General features: G+C 46.4%; 1 protein-coding gene across 1 annotated transcript in view; it reads right to left on the reverse strand.

The window, feature by feature from the left end:
- SNED1 (sushi, nidogen and EGF like domains 1) overlaps positions 1-20,875 on the reverse strand; it is a 1,138,259-nt gene that overhangs the window by 346,699 nt on the left and 770,685 nt on the right. Inside the window, exon 21 of the mRNA XM_033958723.1 lies at positions 16,704-16,887. Coding sequence (XP_033814614.1) covers positions 16,704-16,887 — 184 coding nt within the window. The remainder of the gene's footprint in view (positions 1-16,703; positions 16,888-20,875) is intronic.

The raw sequence follows: 20,875 nt of genomic DNA on the forward strand, positions 1-20,875 counted from the left end.
TATACAAGTATTCTTCAACCTTTTTACATCTATGAACCGGTAGAAATAAAAGAATTATTTTGTGGACCGGCAAACTACTATGACTGAAATAAAAACCTCTGTCTCTGCCCTGAGATGACAGACTTTTTTTTACACAAGATGACATGCAATGAACCTTTAATCACAGACTTAAAGTTTATTGCCTGATCCAGAGTGAGTCATGGGTTACTGAGGACCATTTTTTCCCCTGGAATGCTGCTTGTATGCCTTTGTGACTTCCTGCTTTGAAGACTGTTCTCAAGTTTCAAGTTTATTAGTTATTTGATTAATCGCCTATCACAATTACTAAGCGATGTACAAATAATAACATAAATTTTTAAAATATACAAAAAATACAAGGTAAACAAAAACAAAAAGCAAACTAGATGCATATCTCCTTGAGAGAGGCATATAAAGATATGGTTGGCTGTAAAATAAACCAGGTGTATACCTGGCAGGGCCTCCGCGTGTGCGGATCGCCGGACTTGATGGACCGAAGGTCTGATCCGGAGATGGCGCTTCTTATGTTCTTACAACAATATAAAAATCATTAAAAACTGACAAATTAAAACAAGGTAATTAAAACTATTACAAGGAAACAATGGGGTAGAAGGGAAAGAAATACAATTTATGATAGGAAAGAGAGAACAATTAAGGTAAAATGCAAAAGGAGTGGGAAAAACATAAAAGTATTGGAAATAAAATACTTAAAAAGGTAAAATAGAGAGCAGATAGAAAGAGCAATTAGCGTTTCAATTAGATATTGAAAGCATCTTTAAAAAGAAAGCTCTTAAGTTGGCTCTTGAATTTATCCAGATTCTTCTCCTCTCTTAAATAAAGTGGAAGTGAATTCCAAATCTGTGGTGCCGTAACAGTAAAAATGTATTGTCTTCGAGTATTTATGGTTTTAAGAGTGGGAATGACTAATAAAAGCTGTTCATTGGATCTTAAAATTTTAGGAGAAGTATATGGAATTAAAACTTTGTAAATAAAAGCTGGGGTTTTGTATAGTAGCGATTTAAAAGTGAACACTGGACACTATCAGCACTGCAATAAAACTTCAAAGTCAGAAGAACTGGCAGAAAACACCATATATGGTGTTTGGCATCCAGGAGGTGATAAGCCCCAGAAATGGGGGCCATGTGCAGAAATGAAAGTTCTAGGAACATTCCTGTCCTGGGCACCCCTGGGAGGATAGAGGCGTGGACTGGGGGGTGGGTTAGACAGGAGGCAGATTTGCACCTATAGGATTGGTATACGAACAGAGCTGGAGGTGTGTTTTACAAGACAAAGAAACTTTCTGTATAAAACCTCCATACTTGGGCAGAATGATCAGAGAAGCGTGACACACTTACAGAAATATGCTGGCCCTCTGTTTGTATGATTTTTCTCTATGGTATATCCAGATTGATCATATAAGATTCTTTTGGTGTGTTTATGTTGCTCTAATTTTTTTATACTAACAATATTAATATTATCTGATTTGGAATATACAATGTCAGTTCGTGGTTATTTCTTTCAGAAGGATCTCCAGTGATGTAGAATAAGCAGCCCTACTTCAGCCCCACCCCACAGCTCGATCCCCATCCCATCCCCGTGAACTTGGTTCCCTACTCCATCCCGTGTACCGGGAGTGGGGAAAGAGAGAAAGATCCATGGTATATTACATTACATTACATTAGGGATTTCTATTCCGCCTGTGCCTTGCGGTTCTAGGCGGATTACAGTATAGAAAATATCTGGGACATTCCAGTAGAATTACATTTCAGGATAAGAGTAAGTTACAGGAACAGTAATGAGTTATGATACTACAATTTCACAGAAGATAATACATATAACAGAAGATAATGCATTTTACAGAGGTAATACATGTCAACTCGATCGGTTAAATCGGGTGTAGTGTAGAAGAATTACAGTACATTCTAGATCACAGATAAAAAGATAATATAGGTGGGTATTTCCGAAGTCGTTGATTAGGAGCTCATTGGGTGGTGGTTAGAGTGATGGGAGGTATTTTTTGAACAGTAATGTTTTTATCTCTTTGCGGAACTCTTTTATGTCTGTTGTTTTGGTCAGTAATTTTGAGATGTCAGAGTCTATTTTAGCTGCCTGTGTCCCCAGGAGGTTGTCGTAAAGTTTCTTACGACGAGTACCGTTGAGTGGTGGGTAGGTGAAAAGGTTCTGTGTTCTCCTTCTTCTTGGTGGGAGGTAGTGGTGAAAACGGTTATTTAGGTAACTGGGTGCCGTGCCGTGGGTTACTTTGAAAATGAGACAGTAGAGTTTGAATTGTGTTCTTGCTTTTATTGGTAGCCAGTGGGATTCAAGGTATGCATTGGTAATGTGGTCGTGTTTGCTGAGTGAGTATATGAGTCTGAGGGCTGTGTTCTGGATGGTCTGTAGTTTTTTTATTGTGTTGGTCGGGCAAGGTAAGTATATCTCTCCCATTCCCTCTACTGACATATCCAAAAATGCCAATTTCCAAAGCCACTCAGTATCTGATAAAAGTGGTTCATAATGGTTTTTCTCAGTAAGAAATATATCAATTTCATTCCTGAGATGAAAGAAGCATGAAAGAACCTTTCCACAGCTAAGCCATTGAACTAAAGTAAAATATGTCAAGTCAACATACTCGGAATCACATTCCTCAAGAAAAGACCAAAACTGGCGATAATTTTGCATGAGACTGAATGAAATTTACCATAGAAATAACAGATTTCAAGACAGCTCATATCCAGTGGCGTACCAAGGAGGGGGATGGGGGTAGGTCCGCCCCGGGTACAGCCTTAGGGGCGATGCACAGCCGGCCTTGTCCCCTTACCTTCGTGGCACTTCCCCCCCCGCCGCCCGCCTGCCCGACCAACTGACAACAGGCCCGGTCCGACAAACCTCCCTGCCCTATGGCCGCGAGTCTAAATTACCTTCTTACCGCAGCTGGAGCATTGAAGCTGCGTGTGGCTTCCGTAAAGGTCATCTCTGACACAACCGGAAGTTGCATCAGAGACGACCTTTATGGCAGCCATATGCAACTACAATGTTCTGGCTGCTGTAAGAAGGTAATTTAGACTTACGGCCACAGGGCAGGGAGGTTTGTCGGACCGGGCCTGTTGTCGGTTGGTCGATCGGGCGGGGGAAGCACCACGAAGGTAAGGGGCAGGGAGGAAGAAAGGGAGGAAAGGTGGAGTGGAGAGGAAAAGACACTTAAGGGAAATGGGTAAAACAGAGGGGGGAGAAGGACACTGAAAGCACATGGGGAAGACAGAGGGAGGAGAAGGATGCTGAAAAGCACATGGGGAAGACAGAGGGGTGGAGAAGGACGCTGAAAGGACATGGGGAAGATGGGAGGGAGAAGGACGCTTGAAGGACATGAGGAAGACAGAGGGGGAGAAGGACGCTGAAAGGACATGGGGAAGACAGAGGGGGGAGAAGGACGTTGAAAGCACATGGGGAAGACAGAGGGGGGAGAAGGACGCTTACAGGACATGGGGAAGATGGGGGGAAGGACGCTGAAAGGAAATGGGGAAGAGAGAATGGGGAGAAGACGCTGAAGGGAAATGGGGAAGAGAGAGTGGGGAGAAGACGCTGAAGGGAAATGGGGAAGAGAGAGTGGGGAGAAGACGCTGGCAGGGAAGAAGACAGAGATGCCAGACTAGGGGGGGAGTAGAGGGAAGAAGATGGGTGCCAGACCAATTTGGAAAGGGAGAGAAAGGGAGAGGCACAGTAACAGAGCAAATGGAAGACGCAGAGAGATGGAAGGAATTGAATGAGAACATGAGGAAAGCAGAAACCAGGCAACAAAGGTAGAAAAAAAATTCTATTTCTTTTTTTGTTTTTGCTTCAGGAAGAAGTAGTATATTAATTGTGTTGATAAAAATTTATAAACAAAGCCCTGCCTGCTGAACATGTCTTTCTACAGTTCAGCAGCCAGAACTTTGATTTATAAGGAAGGAATAAGCTAAATATTGCAGTACTGAGGCTTGTATGGATGCTGCGGGGACGGTGACAGGCGGTGAATGGGATGGCGGTGAAGGGGACGGGGACAGATTTTTTCCCCGTGTCATTCTCTAGTACTCACGTCAAAATCTTCCCTCTGATTCAGCTTCCTGTTTCTGCTTTTGACTGAGCACCGCGTTGCCGATCTGAAGTTCTGTTGATGCTTGGGGTAGAAGGAGGCCCGTTGCCGATCTTAAGTGTCATCTTGGGGGGGGGGGAGGTTTGCAGACCTTGTTGCCAAGATCGGAAAGTTGAGGAAGGGAGAAAGATGGGCCTGTGGTGGATGGAGAGATTGAGAGAAGGGGGAAGATGATGGAAGTGGGGAGAAAGGTGAGAGAGAAGAGGAAGATGGGGAAGTGGGGAGAGAGAAGAGGGCAGATGATGGGTGAAAAGGATTGAGTTAGGTAAATACTGGATGGGTGAGGGAAAGAGGTGGTGAGCTGTAGGTAGACAGTAAAAAAGGAAATTGATGAGAGGGTAGTAAAAACGTAATCTAGATGGATGCAGAAAATAAATTGAAAAGGAAAATGAGGGAAGAAAGGGATTGCAGAAGAGAGGTGTGGGAGAGGGAAGGAGAGAAGAGAGATGCCAGACCAATGGGGATGAAAGGAGAGATAGAAGAGGGAGGCATACAGTTTCTGGATGGGGCATAGAAGGAAAGAAGATGCCATATAGGGAGGGGCAGAGAGATGGCAGACAGTGGATGGAAGGAAGACCGTAACAAGAAGATGAAGAAAGCAGAAACCAGAGAAGACAAAGGTAGAACAAAAATTTTCTATTTATTTATTGCTTTAGGAGACATGTGTCACTGTTTCTGTGGTGTTGCATTTTATGCAGAGTCCAGCTTCTTGCTGGTTCAATTTAACCTTTGTCTATGTATTTCTATTTTATCCCCCCTTTTACAAAACTGTGGAGCGTTTTTTTAGCGCCAGCCGTGGTGGTAGCAGCTCTGATGCTCAGAATTCTATGAGCGTCAGAGCTGTTACCACCGTGGCTAAAATCCACACTACAGTTTTGTAAAAGGGGGAGGGGTTAGTTTGTGATGACATATTCCATACTAGGCGAAGGTGTTTTCTGTGTTCTGTGTGTTCGAAAGACATGGTTTTCTGTTAGGATTGACGGTGTAGGATTGATCTGTATTAGTCTAGCTTGTTTATTTTACAATGGGTGTATTGATGTACTGCTCACTGCAATATGTAAGATGCTGCCTTTTCCTAGGTACTCATGTTCAGGGAGTTGGTTCCGCCACTGGGGTCCTTTAACGTAGAAAATAGATTTCGGGTGGCAGGCATGTCAAGGAGGTTTGTTTTTGAGGACTGTAGCAGCCTATTAAGTTGATAGATCCATAGTGTGGTGGTTAATATTGGCGATATCATGCTTTTCAATGTTTTGAACACAATCATCGTGATTTTATATCGAGTGCGGTATTCTACTGGTAGCCAGAGTAAGGAAATCAGTGTAGGTGTGATATGTACATGTCTTGGGAAGTTGTGAATCATCCTTGTCAAAGTGTATTGAGCAGTTTGAAGGGATTTTAGGCATTTCTTTGGGACTCCTAATAACATTGCATTGCAGTAATCAAAGTATGGTGAGACAGTGTTTTGGACTATGAGTCTAAAGTTCTCTTCGGATAGTACTCTCTTCAAGGGTTTATTTTCAGCTTGTTAAAAATTTTCCTCAATGTACACTTTTTTTTTTTGTTTGAAATATGTTTATTATGCAGAAATCATTGAACATACAAAACAGGCAAGTAGTAAACAGGCAGAAAAACGGGAACAAAGCATACACTAATACAGGCAGAAGAAAAAAGAGAGAGAGGAGGGACCAAAGCCCCCAACCAACTCTCTCACACTCCATGCCCCCCTGGCAGCAAGAATAGCAAGCAGAACACAAAACTGCTGAGAAACAATACCATCCAATAAATTCACAGTTTTTGTTTTGTAGAACAGATGAAAAAAATCACACCCCATGCAACCCACAGGCACCCAACCATGCTTCCACACTCGAACTAGAGGTCTGCACGGGAACGGGGATCGCGGGGATCCCGCGGGTCCCGCGGGGATCCCGCGGGTTCCCCCCCTGGCCCACGGGACTCCCACGGGGACGCCCCCTGGCCCACGGGACTCCCACGGGGATGCCCCCCTGACCCACGGGACTCCCACGGGGACGCCCCCTTGCCCACGGGACTCCCACGGGGATGAAAACAACCTACCTAAATTCTGGCGATGCAAGTCTGGCGTCGGGTCGGGAAATAGCCATGTTGAGCAGTGAGCTCAGCACGTACACAGATGAAAGCCTTGCTTGCTGATTGGTCCGGCGGCCCCGCCCCACCGTGCCGCCGGACCAATCAGCAAGCAAGGCTTTCATCTGTGTACGTGCTGAGCTCACTGCTCAGCATGGCTATTTCCCGACGCGGGCATTAGGCTGTTTTTTGTCATTTCAGGTGGGGGATGGCAGCGGCAGCGGCAGCAGCAGCCTGAAAAAGAAATCATCCTGGCCGGGTTCGGTGTCATGCTCCGGAGCTTCTACAGCCTTCCTATCTCCCTCTCCCTTCTACCTGCGGCTCTCTTCGGCAACAACGATCGACACAAGCTTCTGGCGTCGGGGCCTACCCTCTGCGAGTCCCGCTTGTTTCAACTTCCTTTTTCCACAAAGGTGGGACTCGTAGAGGGAAGGCCTCGATGTCGGCAGCTTGTCTTGATCACCGCTGCTGACGAGTTGCTTAAGAGAGCCGTGGAGCAGGGGGGTGTTGCCAGGTGCAGGTAGAAGGGAGAGGGCCAGATGCAGGACTCGTGGGTGAGGGAGGAGAAGAGAGAGGGGAGAGAAACAAAAGGAAATATTTCATACTGGGCTGGGCCGGAGTGGAGGGAGGGTGGAAAGATTCTGGCTACAGGGTGCATTAACAATGGAAAAGGGGGGAAAGCTGAAAATGGAGATAGTGACACAAAGAAGAGAAAGGGTAAGCAGGACCTTCTGAATAAGGATAGAGATTCAGAGGGGACATGAAGAGGAGGTGAAATAGAGACATAGAAGTAATGCTGAAAAAGTGTGTGTGGGGGGGGGGAGATAAAGACATTGAAAGGGCAAATGGTGAATATGGGGTAAAGACAAGGACAGAGACAAATGAAGATTCTGAAAAAGTGGTGAGATACGGATATAGGTGAGATGGACACAAAGAAGGGTGATGCTGGAAAATAGGTGGAATGGTAATTCTGACAGACACAGAAGGGAAATGCTGGATCAAGGAGAGATGGGGCTCAGGCTGGATGGAATGAGGAGAAATGCCTTGTTGGCCCGGAACTTCCTCTCCTACGTCAGAATTGACGTCAGGGAGCGGAATGCTGGTCAGCGCGACGCTTCTGCAGGGAAAGCTTGGGACAGCGGTGGCTTGGGGACTATTCCCCGATGGCGGTGGCAGCAAACCGAGTGGCTTGGGGGAGGGCACGGAGAAAGAAAGAAAGGGGGCAGACAGAGAGACAGAAAGAAGGGGGAACAGGGAGACAGAAAGAAAAAGTTGGGGGAGAGAATGAGGTCTGGAGGAGAGGAAACATACAGGAGGCTGAAAGAAAGGAAGAAAGATTGGATGCACAGTCAGAAGAAGAAAGTGCAACCAGAGACTCATGAAATCACCAAACAGCAAAGATAGGAAAAATGATTTTATTTTCAATTTAGTGATCAAAATGTGTCTGTTTTGAGAATTTATATCTGCTGTCTATATTTTGCACTATGGCTCCCTTTTACTAAACCGCAATATTGTTTTTTAGCGCAGGGAGCCTATGAGCATTGAGAGCAGCGCGAGGCATTCAGCGTAACTCCCTGTGCTAAAACCTACTATTGTGGTTTAGTAAAAAGGGAGGGGGTGTATTTGTCTATTTTTGTATTTTGTTACCGAGGTGACATTGCATAGAGTCATCTGCCTTGGGAAATGTATATGGCAGATATCTTTGTTTTGTGTTCAAAAGAAAAGGAAATGCATTTCTGGTTTTATTTCTACAGTGTTGAAGTACTTGTTGGCCCTTGCTGTGACTGGTGGGGATCCCCAAGCACCGCCAGCAGAGGACCTCCTCTAGAGATGGTCAGAACTCCCCTCCACCAAGCGCAGCAGTTGCTGGCAGCATCCATGAGCCACTGAGGTGCCAGCATCTGTGACTCAGGGACGCTACTGCTGCCTGCCAAGCTTGGCAAAAGGGACCCCAGGCCAACTGCAAAGGAAGTCCTCAGCTGACAGTTTGTGGGTTCTCATCAGCTGAGTATTTATATTTTATATTTACATTAGAGGTTCTGGTAGAAACCCATTTACAAAGTATGTATTCTTCCCAATTAATATTTCCAAATTAATAGTCTCTTTGCTTATTTGTAAATGGGTCTCTACCAGAGCCTTTAATTCAGTAGCATAATTAAATAAAATAACTATTTCTGAAGTTTATAGGGAAGGATGGGGACGGAGGGGATTCCTCGCGGGGACGGGTGGGGACGGAGGGGATTCCTCGCGGGGACGGGTGGGGACGGAGGGGATTCCTCGCGGGGACGGGTGGGGACGGAGGGATTCCTCACGGGGACGGGTGGGGACGGAGGGATTCCTCACGGGGACGGGTGGGGATGGGTGGGATTTTGGCGGGGACGGGTGGGGACGGGTGGGATTTCTGTCCCCGCGCAACTCTCTAACTCGAACCCCCAGACACCCCCCCTAATCCTCCCCCCCTTCCAAGCGATCAAAAAGGGAAGAAAAAAAAAAGGGATAAAACCCCCTCCCAAGGATCCAACCTCCAGTAGCGCCGCCTCCCATAGAGACCGGTACAAACAGCGAGAGGAGACGGAGGACCCCCCCCCCACACTGGAGTCTATAAAGTTCCCAGTGAGCCACTTCCGCAAGAGACCTCTTCCAGCCCAGCACCTCAGGCGCAAGCTCATCCATCCACAGCCGGAGCACCCCCCGTTTAGCCACCAACAAAGCCGTGTATAAAAAGCGCCAATGCTCCGTCCCCAGACCCTGAGCCAACACCACCCCCTCAGAGCCCAGAACCAGAAGCAGGTAAGACCATTGAAAAGGGGCACCCACAATCTGAGCCAAGAAATCTAACACCCCATTCCAATAAGTACTCAAGAGCGGGCACTCAAGTAGCATGTGCAACAAGGAAGGAGCCCCTCATGCGCTTGCACCGGACACACTCATCTGATTCCCAGAGACCCGCCCGCACTCCCCGGTCCCTGGTGAAATAGGAAAGATGTAACAATTTAAACTGTATTTCCTGCAACTGTGCTTTCCGAGCCCCCTTAGAAATAGAAGAGAAACAAGCCAGCAGCAACTCTACACTAATAGGCTCCCCCAAATTGGACGCACATCGGGAGGCCAGTGTGCCCAACTGTAAATCCATTCTCTCCTCCCGTGCTAGACGATACCAAGTAGACAGAGAGTTCACAGAAGCAGGGAGAGAGAGAAAAAGCCGGTCCACCTTCAAGAAGCTGGAACCCGAGGAATGTGTCCTGCACTGCTGCTCATAATAGTGGCGGAGCTTGAGATAAGAAAAAAAAAGGCATAGCAGGCAAGGACCATAGGCGCCGTAAATCATCATACGAAGGGAAAGAGACGACACCAGAAGAGGACTCAGGGACATGACCCAAACAAAGGCCAACACCAAAAAGGGTCCGAACTCTACATGCTCCCCCCACCCCCAGAGGAAACTCAGGATTGCCACAAATGTACCGGAGAGCCCAATTATGCAGCCCCCCTCCAATCCTCCGCCGCCACCAAAGCAAAGCCTTGCGAAGCGGGTCCAGCAACACCGCGTGGCATCCCTCCCGAGGTCTATGCCACCGAGGGAGGTTGAGACACGCCAGGGCGTGATAAGGAGCCACCCACGAATCAAAAAGGCCCGGTGGGGCGAACCGCGAACCCCCGGTGGAGAGCTCGTGTACCCAGCGCAGCAGCGCCACCACATTATAGAGCCGAAGGTCAGGCAACGCCAGGCCACCCCGAGACCGGCACTGAGTGAGCCGCCAGTAGCTGATGCACGCCTGACGCTGTCGCCAAACGAAGGAACCAATAAAAGACTTGTAGGCCCGTTCATCAGCCCCCCGAAGCCAAATCAGTATCATCTGCAGGGGATATAAAATCTTAGGGAGCAGGACCATCTTGACCAAGGCAATTCGCCCCGAAAGAGACAGGGGAAGATCCCCCCCAACGCAGGCAAGTGTCGCGAAAGAATGCAAGCTTGGCCCTAATATTGTGCGCATATACCCGATTCCAATCAGCACTGAGGAAAATCCCCAAATACTTTAACTCCCCATCGGTCCACCGAAAGGGAAAAGTTGGCAAAGAGCGGGAGGCACAAGGGGAGGACACAGGCATTGCCTCAGACTTGCTAAAATTAATACATAAGCCTGAAAAAGAGCCAAACAAATCTATAAGGGAAGTGGTAAACGGGAGGGACACCCGGGAATTGCCAACAAACAACAACATGTCATCCGCGAACATAGTTATCCTGCTCTCCACCCCACCTATGCTGATGCCCGAAATGTCGGGGGAGGCTCGAATCTTAGCAGCCAAAGGTTCAAGCGAGAGAATAAACAACAGGGGAGACAGAGGACAACCCTGACGCGTCCCTCTCCTCAGCGGGAAAGAGTCCGTGCGACACCTATTAATCAGCAACTGAGGTGTCGGGGCAGTATAGAGACGGACAACCCAGTCAAAAAAGGAGCCAGAGATACCAAACCGTGCCAAGATCCAAAAAAGGTAAGGTCAAACGCCTTCTCGGCATCTAAATTGGCCAATAAGTCATCCCCCGCACTTCTCCGATCCTCACGCAGCGCCACCAAGGCCTGAATTACATTAGCGGAGGAAAAATGACCCGGGACAAACCCCACTTGATTAGAATGGATAAGGGATGGGACCACCAGTGCCAACCGCCGGGCTAAGATTGCAGTGAGAAGTTTCATGTCTTGATTAAGTAAAGAAATAGGCCGATAGGAGCCCACCAGCTCAGGATCCTTTCCCGGCTTAGGAAGCACCACCACATGTGCATGAGTTTGCTCCGGCAGGAGCCAGTCGGATAATTGCACATTTGCATACATAGCACACAGAGCCGGCCCCATGTGGGGTTGAAGGATCTTATAGAATTCGGGCCCCATACCATCATGGCCTGCGGCCTTAGCAAGCTTCAGGCAGCCAATTGCCTCCGAGACCTCCATACAAGAGATCGGGGCGTTTAGCATAAACCGGTGGGTATCATCAAGCTGAGAGATAGTCAAGCCCTGAAGCTTTGGTATCATACGAACCTGGACCATACAGGTCGCTATAAAAATGCACAAACTGGGTCTGGATAGCGTGGTTGTCCGTGTGCACCAGCGCAGGACTTTCTCGGATACGAGATATCTGCGTGGCCCGCCGAGATGGGCGAACTAAATTGGCTAGAAGTTTCCCTGCCCGGTTGCCCCATTCATAAAGCTGAAACTTATAAACATCGATATGAGTGAGGGCTCTCTCAGTGAGAATAGAGTCAATGCGTCTGCGCAGACCAAGATAAGTGTGATGGGCCTCCTCCGAACCGTGTTGGAGATGATAAGATTTACTTTCCCGCAACTGTTTCGCCAGCGATCTAAGCTTGGCATCTCGCTGTTTACGCTTGCGGATGGTGTACGCTATAATGCTCCCCCGTAGGTATGCCTTCGCCGCCTCCCAAAACACGGTGTCTGATACATCACCCCCACCATTAGTCTGCTGATACCGGGTCCACTCCTCAGCAAGGTAAGTATGAAAGGAAGCATCCAGGTACAAGGAGGGGTTGAAACGCCAGACGCGGTCCGGGGCGGATACCCCCCACTTGAGAGTCATGGAAACAGCAGCATGGTACTGAAAGGAACATCCAGGATGCGGGTGCGCACCACCCTGCCAATTGATCTGGAGGGGACCAGGAGATAGTCCAGACGAGAATGACAATGATGTACTCCCAAAAGAAGGTGAAATCCACCTCGCCAGGGTGATAAACCCGCCACACATCCTGGAGATCCAATTCTCCCAACAAGAAATTAACCCCTCGTCGCTCGTTATCGGACAGAACAATCCGTGGGGGCTTGCAGTCAATAGATGGATCACTGGTGATATTAAAATCACCCCCTACCAAGAGCTCATAGTTTGGTAGTGCCACTAAGTGAGCTAAGACAGCAGAAAAGAAAGAATGAGAATAGACATTGGGGGCATATGTTACATATCACCACTGGTTTGTTCAAGAGAATACCCGCCCAAATTACATAGCAACCCTGCGGGTCCCGAACAATTTTGTGTGTGACCACAGAAACCCCCTTATGAATAAGAATGGCCACTCCCCTCCGCTTAGAGTTATAGGAGGAGACCACTACTTCTTCCACCCAATCCCGGGCCAATTTCTGATGCTCGCTGATAGTAAGATGGGTCTCCTGCAGAAGGGCCACCTGTACTTGCTCCTTCTTCAAGAAAGAAAGGACCTTAGTCTGTTTCACCGGAGAATTTATACCAGCCACATTAAAAGTGATGTAGGTGAGATCAGCCATATCCGTGGGAGGAAGACACCACCAGTTGCCAAAGATTCCCAGTATACAGAGCATCCTCAGGGGCCTCCCAGCCGGACCCCCAGGACAGACACAAAAAAACTCCAATCATGCAGAAGGAGATCCCCCCCAGCCCACTCCCAACAGACCACTCAAAAACCACACAGTACCCCAGACATACCACAAGCACACTCAACAACCCCCTCCCCCCATCTTCCCCCCACCCCAGAAACCCCCAGGCAGCACCCCCTCAACCCACCCACCACTACCACTAAAAAAAGACAAACAGGAGAGCCACAACTCCCACTCCTCCCGCCCAGAGAAAAAGAAACCCATCCCCCCTCCCCCCACACAATCACCCAGCCTGTCAGCATAACATAATAGACTCCAAAAGCATGGCTAATAACCAGTGAAACAAGCGAAAAATGCAAAGTTCAAAACAAGAAGTCAGGGATCCCCCTATACAACAAAAAGAATAAATATTATACAATCAAGAACTGTTAAACACATCAGAAAAATAAAAGAAAAAACAGTCAAGCAACCCGGGAGATCCCCGGCTCCAGAAGCGCCAGCTAAACAACCAGATCTCCTCCACAGCTGAAGATAGAGCCTCCCACCCGGCAGCAGGGAAGATGGAAGGTAGCCAGACAAGCAAAGAGGCCAAGGACACCCCACCCCGCCTGCCAGAACCAGGAGAGGAGCTAGAAACAGCAGTCTGCAGGTCAAGCCCCCGAACCCCTGACCCGGCCACAAACAGCAACCAATAAAGCAAAAGTCAGCAATCCCAACCCCAGGCGAGCCAGGGAGCTGTTAGGGGTCCGGCGCCCGCGGAGCCAAGGCACAGACATAGGCCTTTAGGTCTTCTAGGGTGTCGCATATCTTCGGCCCTCCCGGCTCCAGGATGCGCACTTTAGCCGGAAACTGGATCACAAACCTGAGGCCCCGATTATGGAGCTCAGAGCAATAAGGCGTCAAAGCGCGCCGCTGAGCAGCAACCTCTGCAGAGTAGTCGTTGAATAAGAGGAGTTTATTCCCTCCATGCTCCAGTTGCCCCTTCTTGCGGTATAGTGCCATCAGCTTAGCCTTGTCATCAAAGTTGAGAATCCGGGCGATTACAGGACGGGGGTGCCCATTGCCATCCCTGCACGGCCCCAGCCGATATACACGCTCCACCAAGATCTTCTGGCCCGGGGGCAAAAGGCCCACAGCCTCCGGTAACCACCGCTCCACCAGGTCCCACAGGTCCCCCTCACGGAGAGATTCAGCAAGCCCCACCAGCCAGATGTTATTCCTATGGCCTCTATTCTCTTGATCCTTGAGGCGGGCATGGAGCGTTGAGCAGCGTGCCTCCACCGTCCGAAGCTGCATTTCCAGGGCACCAGAACGATCCTCCTGCGCTGCAATCCATGTCTCCGCCGTCAACAATCTATGGCCCTGCCACTCCATGCTATCCCGGATATCATCCACCGTGGCCTGCAACTTTGAAAGGCGCTCATCGATAGCCGCAGAGATATTTTTAGTAAGCTCCTGGACTGCGCCATCCTGCAGCAGAACTTTCAGCGGGGAAGCAGGGGCAGCCACCATATTGAGCGCGCCGTGCGGTTTCTGGGCCCTGGCGGAGCACGGAGTCCTAACGGGCATAACTCGCCCAAAACCACCGGAAGCAAGGCGTCGACAAGCACACGGCACTCCCGAGGCACCGCGCACCAAGCAGGTATAAAAGGGGGGGTTGGGGCTGAGAAGAAAAGCGGGACAGAAAGCAAAAAATAGGCGCAAGGGGAGCGGAGCTGTAGCAAGGAGCCTCCGCTCAGCTCAGCATCATCACGTGATCCCCCAGTGTACACTTTATGTGGTCTTTCATCTTTAGGGCAGGGTTGAGGAGAACTCCTAGAGATTTCAAGCTTTTTGATAACTGGATCTTAGTGTTGTTAATTTTAATTGAGGTTGGGAATGTAAGGGTGGCGCGGTTACTCAGTAGAATTATTTTTGTTTTCTCCATGTTCAGCATGAGTCTATTTATTTGTAGCCATTTGTTCACAGTGTCTAGTGTTGAGATTATAAATGTTATGGTTTCAGAGTAGGGTTGTTTAACTGGACAGATGTATTGTATGTTGTCAGCACAAATTCGATAGTTTACACCTAGATTTTATAGAACATTGCCAAGAGGTCATATGAAGATATTGAAAAGTGTTGCTAAACCACATGAGGACATTGTCTTCTATTCTGATTACATGGAATTTGTTAAGGAGGATCTCGTGATTTATAGAGTCAAAGGTGGAAGAGATGTCTAGGGATACTATTATGTAGCATTCATCTTTGTTGAATCCCGTGTGTATCGTGTTGAGCAGGGAAACTAGGAAAGTTTCCTTGTTGTAGTCATTGCAGAAGCCGAATGGTGTTTGTTGAGAATCTGGTGTTCATTTATGTATTCGGTTAGTTGGTCGTGTATATATTTCTTGACTACTTTTGATAGGAATGCTAGGTTAGAGATTGGGTGGTAGCTGTTGAGTCATGTTGGTGCCCAGGGAGGAGTCTTTTAGCAGACTGCTCACCAACATTTTCTTTAGAGGTGCTACCATGATACCCAACTCAAGTATCTTGGTAGGACGGGAGGGGATTGAAGTATTGTTGCTGAGGTAGGAGGTGGAATCAGCTTAAGGCCCCAAGGAGTAGTTATACGGGTGCTAGCACCAGCATAGCTAATTGGACAAAGTTAGGACAGTTACTTATGCAGTCCTAAATGCCTGGTTAGCTAAGTGAGAGGCAGTGAATATTTCTCACACCTGCATGGCTGCAAAGGTAACTGTTTTCAGATTTATTTATTTTTTATCAGTGTGGGGTGGCAGCGGTCTAGGGGCAGGATGAATTGGTTATTCTTTTCACCAAGTTGGTGGTTTGGTCTAGTGTCGGTAGTCTGAATTCTGACCAGTATGTTTCAGGATCTGTAACTTATATATTTTTCTCTGGTAGAGAAGTGTGTGTGAATAGTTTTGCAATGTTGTTTTCTTCTCAGTTAGTGCTCTTGCCATTGTTTGAGCTTTTATGTTGTTGTCAGAGAATTTGTTGACTTTGATGTTGCTCATTAACCGCGCTACTGTGGAGAAAAGCTCTTTGGTTTGTGATGAGGGTTCCTCGATCTTGTTATAGCATTCCTTCTTTACACTCCACGCTTTTGATTCATAGGCTTGTTTAGCTGTTTTGTATATATCTAGGTTTGGTTGGCTTGGACATGTTTGACAATCTCTTTCTGCTTTTCTAAGCTTTCATTTTTCATTCTGGAGTTCATCATTAAACCATGGGGCATATTTTGTTCTTTTAATCAATATCTCATGTTTAGGAGTGATTTAATTAAGTGATAATGAGAGTGATTTGTTCCACAGCATTATAGCTTCAGTTAGGGGGAGATCAGCCAAAGTTGTGAGAATTTTTTTCAGAATTGGTTCCATGTCAGCTATTTCAAATTGGTCACATTTCTCTTTGGTTTTTGGGGCTTAGGGTTTGCTTACTTGAACTTTGTAGGTCCATCAGAAGGAAAATAAATAGTGGTCAGACCAGTGAAAATTTTCAACTTTGTAGACATTGACTCATGGGGGACAATGGTAATGCTGTGGGGTGGCAGGGGGATCAGAGTGATATCAGTGGGGCAAAAGGGTATCAGCATGTTGTTGGAAGCCAAGAGGGTATCAGAGTGATGTCAAGGTAGGGTGGGAGGGGATTGAAGTGTTGCTGGGGTAGGAGGTTTAATCAGCTTAAGGCCCCATGCAGTAGTTATGTGGGTGCTAGCACCAGCATAGCTAACTGGGCAAAGTTAGGACAGTTATTTATGCAGTCCTACATGCCTGGTTAGTTATGTGAGCAGCAGTGAATATTTCTCACACCTGCATAGCTGCCAGCTCCTCCCTGACTCTGCCCTCAGACTGCCTCTCTCTACTGCCCACTTTCAAAATGGCTGTCTAATGCCAATATTCAGCAGCATTGCTTGATTAAGTGCCACTGAATATTTATAGCCAGTCCAGTGAGTGCAATTTCTTTGAATATAGGGCCCTATATCTATCTGCTGAATATAAAATACTAGTTATTAAATATTACTATTTCCTATCACATCTATCTTGCATATTGCTCTTTCACTTTACATTTCTTTTGTTTAGTTTTTTTTCCCCATTTCCTCTTACCCAAATGTATACTTAGCGGCACTGGAGTCTACATCAACCATGTGTTCCTCAAGATCCCCAGAATGTCGAATGGACATATGAACTTTGCTGACCGCAGAGTGTTTCAGCTTATCAATTGCCCATTTCACTGTTATGCTGGTGGCTGTCACATTGGCAATCTGGAATCCCTCCACTGACTGTGGCCCTGATGAGGAGGAGAAGGTAAGCGTCACACCATTTTCTCAGCATTAATGCATTAGCCTCATCCTAAGATCAAAAAAGGTTGATACATGACAAATAATCACCCTGATCTAAAGACTGTTGCAAAGTCTTCTGTGTGATGAAATTGACATGATGAAGTAAGGATACTTTTTAACTTTCCTGGTTCCATCTGAAGCAGGCTTTCAAGATATAAGGTTTTGGTGATCCCCCCCTAGGATGTACAGAACTACATGAGTGTTTATAAAACTCTATGTAGGAAGGTCAAAGGTTACTCTCAGTAGCTCCATCTGTCCCTGGGGCTCAGAATATCAAAAGGTTACTCTCAGTAGCTCCATCTGTCCCTGGGGCTCAGAATATCTTCTCCATTTCAGCTGGAGATGGTATGAGAGCTCTAAGGGTGGTGTCAGCAGGATTTACTAGGTATCTAAGGAGAGAGTATGTTTAAATATTGTAGAAGAAATATTTGGTGGGGCAGACCAATTCTGTATGTGTATAGAGCAGCGGTCTCAAACTCAAACCCTTTGCAGGGCCACATTTTGGAAAAATAGTTAATGTCTTATTAAAGAAATGACAACTTTGCATGAGGTAAAACTCATTATAGTTTATAAATTTTACCTTAATTGCTTCTGATCATTTCAGCTACAACATGCAGAAAGAGAAGTTTAGATAGTTTTCTTCAGAATCACAGGGCTTTGGAATAATCTTACTGTCCCATTACAGAATCTGGGTTCCTTCCAACTATTCCGTAAGCACCTGAAAACTTGGCTTTTCATAAAAATGTAATGCTCTCTTCCCCCCGTACTCAACCCCAACCTCATTACGCCAATCCTTCCTCTTGTAAACCGTGCCAAGCTTTATAATTATGGAGAGAATGCAGTATATAAATTTAAAGTTTAATTTAGTTTAGCATTTCACTTTCTGCTTGTTGCACTGCTTTCAGCTGTGTATAGCTGAAATGATCAGAAGCAATTAAGGAAAGATTTATAAACTATAAAGAGTTTTACCTCATGCAAAATTGCATCTGCGGGCGGAAACTTCTCCTCTGATGCAACTTCTGGTTGCATCAGAGGAGAAGCTTCTGTCCGCAGATGCACGCAACTTCAGGCAGTCTCCGGTGGCAGTCTCCGGTGGCCTGATGCAACTTCTGGTTGCATCAGAGGAGAAGCTTCTGTCCGCAGATGCACGCAACTTCAGGCAGTCTCCGGTGGCCTGCAACTTCAGGCAGTCTCCGGTGGCCTGTGCCAAGAAGGTAAGCGGGAGGGAGGGAGATGCTCGGACCGCACGAGGGTGATGGAAAGGAACAGATGTTGAAGGAGGAACAGATGTAGAAAGGAAATAGGGAACAGAGAGTTGGTGAAAAGACGCTGAAGGGAAATGGGGAACAGAGAGTGGGGATAAGATGCTGGAAGGGAAGAAGACAGAGATGCCAGACTATGGGGGGGGGGGAGTGGAGGGAAGAAGATGGGTGCCAGACCAATGGGAGAGGGAGTGAAGTGAGAGGAACAGTAACAGAGCAAATGGAAGACGCAGAGAGACGGCAGACAGTGGATGGAAGGAATTGAATGAGAAGATGAGGAAAGCAGAAACCAGACAACAAAGATAGAAATTATTTATTTATTTATTTAGCTTTAGGATAAAGTATATTAGTTGTGTTGATAAAAATTTATAAACAAAGCCCTGCTACCTGATCATCTCTTTCTCTAGTTCAGCAGCCAGAACTTTGATTTATAAGGAAGGAATAAGCTAAATATTTCAGTACTGAGGCTTTTATGGATGCTGCGGGGATGGGGCGGTGACAGAGAAGGTGGTCGTGGGGACGAGGACAAATTTTTCCCCCATGTCATTCTCTATTACAAACTAGCAAATACAAATAAAAAAAAATGGAAAATAAGAAGATACCATTTTATTGGACTAAATACATTTTTCAATTAGCTTTCAGAGGCTGAAACCACCTGAGCTGATCTGACGAAGGAGGCTTTGGTTTCTGAACGTTAGTCAAAACTGTATTAAAATTAGTTCTATAAAAAATAGCACCTTCTTTCCATTTCTATTTATTAATACTTCTACCACACTACTTATCCTAAAATAAAAATAACTTTCTTTTGTAAACCACATAGAACGTAATGGTTTTGCAGTATAGAAGTAAATTTTTATGTTGTTATATCTCTGTTGTCTGGTCATTTACTTTTTCTAATTGTGTTAATCCCATTCACTGATTCTGCTTTCTACATCATTTCTTATATCTATACTGCAAGGATTTCTTGTCCATTTGTCATTTTTCTTCCTCCTTTTCCTTCCAGTTTTCTTCAATTTATTTTTCTGCCTCTCTGACAAGATTTAATTCTTTCTTACTATCCAAGTCTTCAATTTCCCTCTTTATACTGTGTTTACTTACAGCTTTCCATTTCTTTTCCTCACTCTGGCTCTCTTATTCCCCATCCTCTCACTAACTCCATTCTTTTTCTTCCCCTCTTCCATCCAGAATTTGCCCTCTCCCTTTTCCCTCTTCCATCCAGCATCTTCTTTTTATTTCTGCCCCCTTTCATTCAGAATCTTCTCCTTCTCTCTACCCTTCCTCCATCTAGCATCTGCCCCTTGTCTTCCCTCCTTCCAAAAATAAATCTGGAAGGGATCTATGTAAAATAATAAATCATTGACTATAGATATCAAAACAAATCAAAATACAAGAGAGCTCGGTCCTGGGTCCACTCCTTTTCAACATATTCATAGGGGATCTGACTCAAGGGCTTCAAGGTAAAATAACACTATTCGCCGATGACGCCAAACTATGTAATATAGTAAGTGAATGCAGTTTACAGAATTATATGGCGCAGGACCTGCTTACATTGGAAAGTTGGTCCTCAACCTGGCAGCTAGGCTTCAATGCTAAGAAATGTAAGGTCATGCACCTCGGAAGCGGAAATCCATGGAGGGCGTACTTCTTGAACGGAGAAACTTTAACTAGGACTTCAGTAGAACAAGATTTAGGAGTAATCATCAGTGCAGACATGAAAACTGCCAATCAAGTGGAGAAGGCTTCATCTAAAGCAAGGCAGATATTGGGTTGTATCAATAGAAGTTTCGTCAGCCGAAAGCCTGAAGTCATAATGCCGTTGTACAGGGCCATGGTGAGACCTCATCTGGAGTACTGTGTGCAATTCTGGAGGCCACATTACAGTAAAGATGTGCGCAGAATTGAATCGGTTCAACGGACGGCCACCAGGATGATCTCGGGGCTCAAGGGTCTCTCGTACGAAGAGAGACTGAACAAATTGCAGCTCTACACTCTTGAGGAACATAGGGAGAGGGGAGACATGATCGAAACATTTAAGTACCTCACGGGACGTGTCGAAGTGGAAGATGATATTTTCTTTCTCAAGGGACCCTCGACCACAAGAGGGCACCCGCTAAACTCAGGGGCGGAAAATTTCATGGCGACACCAGAAAGTATTTCTTCACAGAGAGAGTGGTTGATCATTGGAACAAGCTTCCAGTGCAGGTGATCGAGGCAGACAGCGTGCCAGACTTTAAGAATAAATGGGATACCCATGTGGGATCCCTACGAAGGTCAAGATAAGGAAATTGGGTCATTAGGGCATAGACAGGGGGTGGGTAAGCAGAGTTGCAGACTTGATGGGCTGTAGCCCTTTTCTGCCGTCATCTTCTATGTTTCTATGTTTCTATGAGTCCACGGAAAGGAAAATTTTATAATATAAAACGAGGCTAGATAATACAATATACAAAAAGTGAAGTTTTAAAAAACAACTTTCTCAAGAAACAAGCAGGGGATATGCAACCATACTTTATGGGTGAAGTCTCTAGACTGATCCTGAGTGTTGGTAATAAAGGGATTGCTCCATGCGCTTGTGTAACTGGGTTTCTATTTTCCCACTCTTGTATTCCAAACGGTCTGAGTTGGACAGAGTGATAATATGCGCTGTTCTCAAAGCCTGCATTTTTCTAGTCAGCTG

Source organism: Geotrypetes seraphini, chromosome 9 (genome assembly GCF_902459505.1).
Source record: "Geotrypetes seraphini chromosome 9, aGeoSer1.1, whole genome shotgun sequence".
NCBI lineage: Eukaryota > Metazoa > Chordata > Amphibia > Gymnophiona > Dermophiidae > Geotrypetes > Geotrypetes seraphini.